At 41.2% G+C, this 9,584-nt stretch overlaps 2 protein-coding genes across 2 annotated transcripts in view; one reads left to right on the forward strand and one right to left on the reverse strand.

Annotated features, from left to right (window-relative positions):
- Positions 1–7,535, forward strand: part of LOC118327181 (E3 ubiquitin-protein ligase TRIM39-like) — an 8,292-nt gene extending 757 nt beyond the window's left edge. Inside the window, exons 2-7 of the mRNA XM_035660446.1 lie at positions 4,226–4,321; positions 4,451–4,687; positions 4,794–4,816; positions 4,908–5,011; positions 5,102–5,316; positions 6,084–7,535. Coding sequence (XP_035516339.1) covers positions 4,226–4,321; positions 4,451–4,687; positions 4,794–4,816; positions 4,908–5,011; positions 5,102–5,316; positions 6,084–6,830 — 1,422 coding nt within the window. The 3' untranslated portion in view covers positions 6,831–7,535. The remainder of the gene's footprint in view (positions 1–4,225; positions 4,322–4,450; positions 4,688–4,793; positions 4,817–4,907; positions 5,012–5,101; positions 5,317–6,083) is intronic.
- A 59-nt stretch (positions 7,536–7,594) lies between these two features.
- Positions 7,595–9,584, reverse strand: part of LOC118327179 (long-chain fatty acid transport protein 1-like) — a gene marked incomplete in the record, with an annotated part of 6,931 nt that continues 4,941 nt past the window's right edge. Inside the window, 4 exon segments of the mRNA XM_035660445.1 lie at positions 7,595–7,820; positions 7,907–8,053; positions 8,157–8,321; positions 8,887–9,024. Coding sequence (XP_035516338.1) covers positions 7,663–7,820; positions 7,907–8,053; positions 8,157–8,321; positions 8,887–9,024 — 608 coding nt within the window.

Raw genomic sequence — 9,584 nt, forward strand, 5'->3', positions numbered from 1 at the left:
AATTATTTGATGTGTTTGTGCTCTTTGTTTTTGGTTTGGCTTTGGTGGCACGGGCAGTCTAACCTGAAACCAGCAATTCAAGCGCTTCTTGTTGGCAAGTCATATGCCTTGCTGAAGTGTTCTGAGGAACAGTGAATTTCTGCAGCTGCTCTGTATCAAGTCCGTTCACCGATGATGCTGTATTGTTGTGCAGTGGAGGGTAAATAGGCCTGATTTGGGTCTTTTACTTAAGCGGCTCTCTCAAAGCGGTTGCAAATAAATCTCACGCACGCACTCACACTCGCTACGCGCACACACATCAAAACGATATTTGTGACAGCCAAAATTTGTCATTTGTCCTGACTTCTCTGTAATTGTTAAATTGTTTTTGCTAAAAGGTCAGTGGCATTATTTCAGTCACTGAAGCCTCTTGAAGCCTTATTATTTTATTGTGTATTACTTATTATTTATTTACAAGCAATTTAAGATGGGAAAGTTTGTTTTGGTTGAAGTGTCATGGCTCATGGACAAACTGACAAAGAGCAAGACAAAGGGTAGGAGACCAGTCGTTTTACAAACCGAGCGGAATATAAATCGTTGATGTACCGAGTATAAAGTATACACTGACGTCCTCCCAACATTACGAGTTTAGGTCGGGCCATAGTTCAAAAGATGATGATACACGAAGGCATTTGTTTTCTTTATTATTTATTTTTGTATTTACTTTGAATCAGGAATCCTTATAACCATATAGCGGCTTGGGCGAGCGCGTCGCCGTATAAGTGTTTGATGAGGCGACTGGGCACCTTGGTGGTGGTAATTGTTATGCAGTCCCCAAAACAAACGAAACTGTGATGCTCTGTGTGTTCGTGACACTTCTATCAGAACCAGCATTAACTGTTTGCAGTTTGACCTACAGGTAGCTCGTCTGTTGGATGTAGACCCACGGGGCCAGCCTTCATCCACGTACACTCAATTCAGCCTTGGCCTCCCATGAACCCCTGTCTCTGGTTCACCACTTTTTACTTCCTTGGACATTTTTGATAGTTTATGACCTCTGCAGACCGGGAACATCCCATCAGAGCTGCAGGTTTTGGAATGCTCTGACCCAGGTCCTCTATGCGTTTGGCCTTGTCAAAGTCGCAGTCAAATCCTTATGCTGCAAATTTTATATGCATATCATAAAACGCATCAACTTGGAGACAATAAATTGTTCACACCATGATCCTGCACGTCACCATCCACTCATACCACCCCTGACAGACCACGACTAACCCGGAATAAGTTCAGTGCTTATTAATCTCACCTGGTCGCAAGTGAACTCCCATAATGTCCCTCGCTGCCACCTGACGGTCCTATCTATCCTGCCCATTCAAAGACGTCTTAAAACATCTAAGTGCAAATAAAGAAAAACAGTTCATACAAGACATATATGGAGAGCAAATTTTTCCACAAATCATACGGCAGTGGAAGTCGAGAAAAGTTCGAATTGAAGTGATTATTGAATACGGATCCAGACTCTAGCTCACAACATACAGTTTATACTGAATTACAACATTATTTTAGTATCTGTGTCAACTATCAAGCAGTTGAATAAAGATCTGCACGTCTCCGCCGCCCAGCTTCAGAATTAACTAAGTTAAGGGCTCTCAATTAACTCAACTTTTACTTGTGTTCATTTATCAGTCTTTTCAGTACTGACCCTCAACATTATGAGGTTGACTGATCTCATACTATGCGTCAGTTCGCCAGGCATACGTCAGGAGGATAAACAGTGTTCCCTGGCATGGAGACTCAGACAGCCTGCACCACGTGGTTATAATCATAAGCGGCTCACAGGTCATCCAAACAGAACGTAACAGTCTTTCGATGTTACATGGCACAGCGTTGCTCTGGACCGAGGTCAACTGACACAAGGCGAGGCGATGCGAGGCCTCTGCTCTTGCTTCCAGTAAGGCAGAAAGAGAGAGAAAAGGGATGGCAGCTCATGGAGGGCTGCTGGGGTTGGTTGGAGCTCCAGATTCGAAGAATATTTGTTTTATGTCAGAATGAAGCAGTGAGTTTGCATGAAGCGAGTATAGCCACATTGTGATGGCTAGACGACTGGGTCAGAGCATCTCCAAACCTGCAGCTCTTGTGGGATGTTCCCGGTCTGCAGAGGTCAGTAACTATCAAAAGTGGTCCAAGGAAGTAAAAGTGGTGAACCAGAGACAGGGTCATGGGAGGCCAAGGCTGATTGATGTAGCTGGCCCCGTGGGTCTACATCCAACAGACGAGCTACCTGTAGGTCAAACTGCGAAACAGTTAATGCTGGTTCTGATAGAAAGGTGTCAGAACACACAGAGCATCACAGTTTGTTGTTTATGGGGGCTGCATAACATTACGACCACCAAGGTGCCCAGGTGGTCATAAAGTTATAGCTGATCAATGTATATGTTATAAGGATTTATTCAAATAAATAAATAATAAATAATAAAGAAAACAAATGCCTTCGTTGTCATCATCATTTTGAACTATGGTCGACCTATCGTAATGTTGTGGGGGATCAGTGTATACTTTATATGTAATAACGATTTATATTGCTGGTTTAGTAGAACACTGGTTCCTACCCTTTTTGGCTTTTGTTAGTTTGTCCATGAGCCATGAACACTTCAACCAAAAAAACTTTCCCATCTTAAATTGCTTTAAATATAATAATAATAATAATAATAATAATAAGGCTTCAATGAGGCTTCAGTGACTGAAATAATGCACTATTTTACAAAAAAATTAACAATTAGAGAGAAGTCAGGACAAATGAACAAATTTTGGTGTAGACGAATATGTTTTTGATTCTTTCCTACATTACTCATCCCTGAGATTTATTTTGCAACCGCTTTGAGAGAGCCACTTAAGTAAAAGACCCAAAATAGGCCTATTTATCCCTCCACTGAAAGCAATACAGCATCATGGTGAAGGATTGGATACAGAGCAGCTGGCAGGAATTCACTGTTCCTCAAGGACACTTCAGCAAGGCATATGATTGCCAACAAGAGCGCTTGAATGCTGGTTTTCCAGTTAGAGCTGCCCCGCTGCCACAAAGCCAAACCAAACAAGAGCACAAACACATCAAATAATATCAAAGTTCTCAACAACACAGGCTCCTTCCAGATTGTACCCTGTTTTTCGCTGAGACTAAGGGGGCCAGCTCATAACTGTTTCGCACCTTTTCATTAACATGCTTCCTGCAACCATAGCAAGCGGATATTTAAACAAGAAGGCAGTCAGGCATTTTTTCATCTCCTGTAAATATTCATTTTCCTGCCCAAACAGATGCCGCCTTGTGTTAATCCAAGATTAGTTTATACAGGCAGAATTTAGAGTGACTTTAAAAGAGGCACCGAGCTGAACGCTAAGCTGGTAATTACTGCTGCTATCATCATGTCACAAACACATGTTTAGATCTCATAAGATGTGACATTTGACTTGCACACACACACACAGAAATGCAAAGAATAATCTGAGGAGCTGGTGGGTTATGTGACTTCCTTTGAATACTGTACTGTTCACAGTGCTCGCTCATGAATATGTCTCATTTAATAACTTTAATCTAATATCTATGTTTGCTCCTGGAAAACACATGTCCCAATCAGTATGTTGATAAAAGGTGTTATGTTAAGTAGCAAAGCTATTATGTAAAAATTCTCCACTACCAGTAAGTCCTGCATTGAATCAAAATACTACTTTATCATAATATAATAATATTAATAAAACAATAATTTAGGTAATTTTTTTCTGAAATCTACACTTGTCCATTATGAAATGACTCAAGTAAAGTACCTGAAATGTACAGTACTTGAGTAAATGTCAATCTTTAGTATAAGTATAAGTAGCACTGCTGTTTATAGTTATAGGTAAAACCTTACTGGAGTAAATGCAATCATGTAAAGTATCAAAAGTACTCACTGCGCAGAAAGGTCTATGTCAGTGTTATATTATCATATCATTGATCTTAATTTTTCATATATTAGCAAGTTAGCAATATTGTTGTAGTTTGTAAAAAATAAGCTAATTTGAACTACTATAAGATTGGTTTGGTAGTTGAAGCTGTAATAATGTATTAAAGTTATCATGTTTTATGTATGACAACAAAACAAATATGTGCGTAAACTACCTCACAGTTGTACTTGAGTAAATGTACTTAGTCTTTGGCTACCCCAGTTACTAATGATTGATAATATATTGATATTATCTTTTTGGCCACTAGGAGGAGCTCAAAACATCAGTAAATGGACTGAAGACTAAGATGACTCACTTTGAGGAAGTAACACAGACCTGTGAACATGCATCCAGACATAACCAGGTAGAACTGCAACTATACAACTCAAATAAAACAGAAGTTCAGATGCATGCATACATTTAGGATTGGTCTGCTGCTTTAGGACCTTCTCTTCTTTCCTTACACTTCTTTTGCTTTTCCTACTCTTCCCAGGCTGAGGCCAAATTCATAGAGGAGCAGATGAAAAAGGAATTTGAAAGTCTTCACCAGTTTTTGAGAGAGGAGGAAGCAGCCAGGCTACTTGCACTCAGGGAGGAAAAGGAGAAGAAGAAGAGAGAGGCTGAAAATCAGATAGACAAAATGAATCAGGTGATAAAGTCTCTGGAAGAGAAGCTCCAACTGGTTGAAGAGGAGCTGGATGCAGGAGGAGATGGGGTTAAATTTTTAGAGGTAATATAAATCAAATGTTACATAATTAGTCAATGAATGAATAGGTGATTGTATTTAAAACAGTAACTATACCAACTCTTTTTTTTCTTCTTCTTTTTTTTTGCAGTGCTACCACGACACGATAAATAGGTATGTGACATTTCTGGGTATTTTTCACACACAAGCACTCACGTGTAACTTTCTGCTTGTTCATATTTATTACATTATATATATATTATAGCAAGGAGCCACAGAAAGTTTGCAGACCTCTAATAGATGTGGCCAAACACCTGGGTAACCTACCGTATGCTGTGTGGGAGAAGATGAAACACATCACCCCGTACAGTCAGTCTCTTTCCATCCACTCATACACTTCCTGTTCCCTGCCGCCCTCCTCCCTCCTCCAATTCCTCTAACCCACTTTGTATCTTCCAGCTCCAGTGACGCTGGACCCCAGGACAGCAAGCCATACTCTGAGGGTGTCTACTGGGTTAAACAGTGTCCATATCATCCCTGGATCCTCACAGGGGCTGGACCATAGTCTGGGTGTTGCTGTCCTTGCCCCAGCTAACCCTGAACGTTTCCACCCTTATTCCTGTCTCCTGGCGAGAGAGGGCTTCGACTCAGGAGTGCACTGTTGGGATATTGAGGTATTTACATTCTGTGTCCGAGCCTGAGCAGTTTAACAATGAGCTGTAATTATTGACTTAGATATTTTACATTGTAAAAGTCAGTACTCTCTTGTGGATGAACTGGTGACACAGATGAAAATGACCTCAAACCTACTTTATTTCTGCACTGCAGTTTCGTATTGCTTATCGGCCCACATACACACAGATGGCAATGTATCTACAAGCTAATATTGGCCAATACATCGTTCTAGCGTTACGCTCTGTTTAAGGACCAGTGAGTCAGAACTGCTTGTCAGATGGTTGAATATATTGAGAAACCCCCTCTCCCCAGCACCTCTCAGGTGTGGCACCAATTTTGTTAAACTGACAAGCTGACATTCCCACCAGCTTTACACCGTGATTACTCAGCTGTGTGGAGGTGAGGAACTGAGCAGGGTTTGAACTTCTCTTGCTTTTCAGTTTTGCAACTACTTCTGTCACTTTTCCTGTGAACAACCAAGTGCAAACATTATGAATGTCTTCCAGGAGAGGCAGTCTGAAAATGTGCACCGTTCTGACCATTATTAAACAATATTGCGTCTCTCCTTCTCTTTCTTTTATAGAAATTATGTGCTTGTGTAAAAGCAAAAATCAGCCCATAGGTGGATTTTATTTACTTTAAAATATCAGTATAGGTGCCTTAGATGTCCACTATTGGTTGGGCTCTAGTATACACATACTGTAAGATACATCTGTTTCTGAAGCCACCCTGATTGTCTAATCCTTTATTTCATTGATTTCTACAGGTTGGTGACACCAATAATTGGACAGTCGGTGTTGCTGCTCAGTCATTGTCCAGAAGGTCAGAGTTTGAGTCCTTTCCAGAGGCAGGACTGTGGTGTATCAGCCTGCGAGACGGCGAGTACCAAGCTTTGACCACTCCCTCTCAAGCCCTAAATCTCGAAAACTCACACCGCCTCAGCAGGGTCCGTGTGAGGCTGGGCTGGGATGAAGGGACACTGGAATTTATGAACGCCGATACTGAAACACATCTTTTCACATTTAGACATTGCTTTACTGAAAAGGTGTACCCATACTTTGAGAGTATATCGTTGGGTGGGTGCCTTACTGTGTTGGCACAGAGAGTGAACGTCAGCGTGGAGTCAGATTTTGTCTCTGTGGAAGACACTACTCTCACTGAGGAGGATCAGGTGACAAAAAGCAATTCTTGCACCGAGGGAGACTTTAACACTGCAATGACTAACAGCAACAGCAAGATGTCAGAGTTTGTACATCTGACTGAAGACAACAACTCAATTTGTTCTATGAGAGAGAAGAAAACCCCACCTCAGAGACGTGTGTTGAAGGATCAGCTTATTAAAAGAAAACCCACTGGAACGGAAAAGGCAAAAGACAACAGATCTGCTGTCAAAAAACAGAACAGCAGGCCCAGGTTCAGTGTGAACTACCATGTTTCACTGAACAGAGCCCTAAAAAAAGCCCTAATCAACACTGAATCTGGCAATCACAAACAAATCCACAAATCATGTTGATCATCTGGTTAATAATCCTTGTGATAAATAAGAGTCTTCTGCTATTATCAATTATACAAGTCTTTCTCTTTAGTCTTCATTCACAGAAGCAGCGTGAGTATAGGGTCAGAAATGTCTCAACTACTGGACGGATTGCTGCATCATTTGGTACAAACTTCCTCAGATTAGGATGAACTGTAATCACTTTGCTTTATAACCAAATACCTGCAATCAGCCTCAGCTGTACTTTGTGTTTAGTGGTAATTAGCAAATATTAGCATGCTAACACGCTAAGCTAAGATGGTGAACATGGTAAACGATATACCTGCTTAACATCAACATGTTGTGAGCATGTTAGCATACTGACGTTCACATTTAGCTCAAAGCATCAATACAGCCACAATAGTGTCAAAGTACAGCCGCTAGCATAGCTTAGTCTTGTTTATAGGAGTTGGAGGAGACTGGATTGGATTTTGTTTCTGAGGAGTTTGATGAAAATATATTTTTGCTGTGTTCTCATCCGTACAGGCTCTGATACATCGACTGAAATTGTATTAGTTTCTAATTTGTTTTTAGATAAAGGTTATTGATGTAAAACTCTTCATGTTTAAAGGCCATTAACTGGATGAGCTGGATATGTAACTAACAAAATGTAAAATACTGTGCAGGTGAAAGAAAAAATGTATTCAATTTGGTAAAAAATAAAGTTTATTTAATTACAAAAAACAGTGACACAATCATATTTAAACATCAGTATTTCCAGTAGTTGTTACTACATCCCTGAAAATACATCTTTCTTTCTCTCTCTTTCCCTTTTGAAATATACACACTATCCTCTTCAACAGTCTCAGCCTCATAAACATACTCTCCCCTCCATGATGGCACTATATAGTCCGTCAGTAACCGCCTCGTAACGCCCAGCACGACTGTCCAGAAAATAAATCTTTTCACTTGAGTCTTGCGGCTTGTATCCTTCCCTCTGCAGCCGTGCCTTCTGGATTTTGAAGGTACCTGAGGACAAAAGTGGAAGACTAAGTTTATGTGTAACTTTTTTTTATGTGTGTGTATGTTTGCATGTCCTTGCAGCACTGTTTCACCTGTAGTGTCAACAGATGGCATGAGTCGGAGGAAGACTGGGCGTGCGTAGGACGGCAGTGCTTTCTGTACAGCCATCAAGAACGCATCGAGGTCAAACTCACCCCCTGTGTGAGCTACTGCGGCCATACCAGCCTTTCCCTCCACACCTGCACACAGACAGACAGGTGAGATAATACATTATATGATGTAACACCCACATTAAGCCTTTAATCTTCTTTTCCTGCCCTAACTGGCTCGTCTCATCTCTACCTGGTACGGAAACTCCATAGATGGCTACGTCAGTGTGTCCCAGCAGGCCGCTGAGGACTCCCTCCACCTCTGTGGTGGAAACGTTCTCCCCTCGCCAACGAAACGTGTCACCGCTGCGGTCCCTGAAATACATGTAGCCATATTCATCCATCACCAGCACATCACCTGAGAGACAGATAGAAACAGACAGAGAGGGAATTAATAACAATCATCATCATCATAATGCCTGGAGGGGATCACAGAGTAGAAGGTTAGGTCAGCATGATTCACCAGTACAGTTTTGTCTTTGATATAATATTATGGTGAGTCACTGTGCTGTCTGACTCCTTGTGGGCTTTACTGGACTGAAACGTAACTTCTCCTATATACAAACTGTGTAATGCCCTCAGTGTGTCTGCGTTTATTTGTATCTATTGCTATCCTCTGGGTTTAAGGATGTATCATCTCTAACAATCATCATTAATTGTTTTGTGGGGGGTTTTTTCACTCACAGGCTGGAACATATCCCAGCATGCACTGGGTGTAAGGTGTGAAACACCATGGACAGGTTCCAGTCTGTCATCACAGACAGTGAATCACAAACATTCACACTTAAGGGCAATTTAAAGAATCCAGTGCAGCTGTGTTTTAGTGTATGTTTTTGGACTGTAGGAGGAAACAAGTATGAACCCACATAGTTGATCATCATTATTATGACTGTCTCCTAAACAGACAATCAGCGTAAACATACCTGAGACGTAGACAGAGTCTCCCATCTGGAAGACATTGTGAGCTATTTTCTGATTGCTGGAATCTTGATCAGCGTAGCCGTCGAATCTCCTGAGCGGATCAGTGTGGTTGATGCGTCCCACTAACATACCTGGCTCCCCTGCAGAGACACAGAGAAGAGAACATAGATCAATTTGACACCTTTCATTCAGTTGTGGCTTTGTGTGTTTATTAGGGCATGACTGCTGCATTTTAGTAGTCTTCGACTACTACTCTGAAAAACTAGTCAATCGAGAGAGATATATCGTATTTTTTCAACAGACGAGGCTGTACAACAAGTAAAGGGTTAACTAATGTAGGCTGGACAAACCTGGGGGTAGGTGAAATAGCAGAGTCATCGGCTGGCTCTAAGAAGCTGTTTACAAATGAGCAGCGATCTGATTGGCCTAAACCTCCTAGCACGCTTTCTTGAGCTGGACATCCTGTTTGATTACAATGACAACAAGATGGTTGTCTCGCAGGGATAGCGGTCTTTCCATCTCTAAATACCATTATTTAAAATTGAATAACATGTAAAATAATTGTTCAAACAAATCTATGTACAACAACAACCAAAGTTATGTCCACTGCTGGCCATTAGAAGGACATCTCAAAAGCTCTGAATAGCCCACTATCATGGACTATGATTACAGCTCCCCCAGCTGCATATCTGCTGTAGAT

The sequence above is a fragment of the Morone saxatilis genome, unplaced genomic scaffold (assembly GCF_004916995.1).
Source record: "Morone saxatilis isolate NCDOM2014 unplaced genomic scaffold, NCSU_SB_2.0 Contig17, whole genome shotgun sequence".
Taxonomy (NCBI): domain Eukaryota; kingdom Metazoa; phylum Chordata; class Actinopteri; family Moronidae; genus Morone; species Morone saxatilis.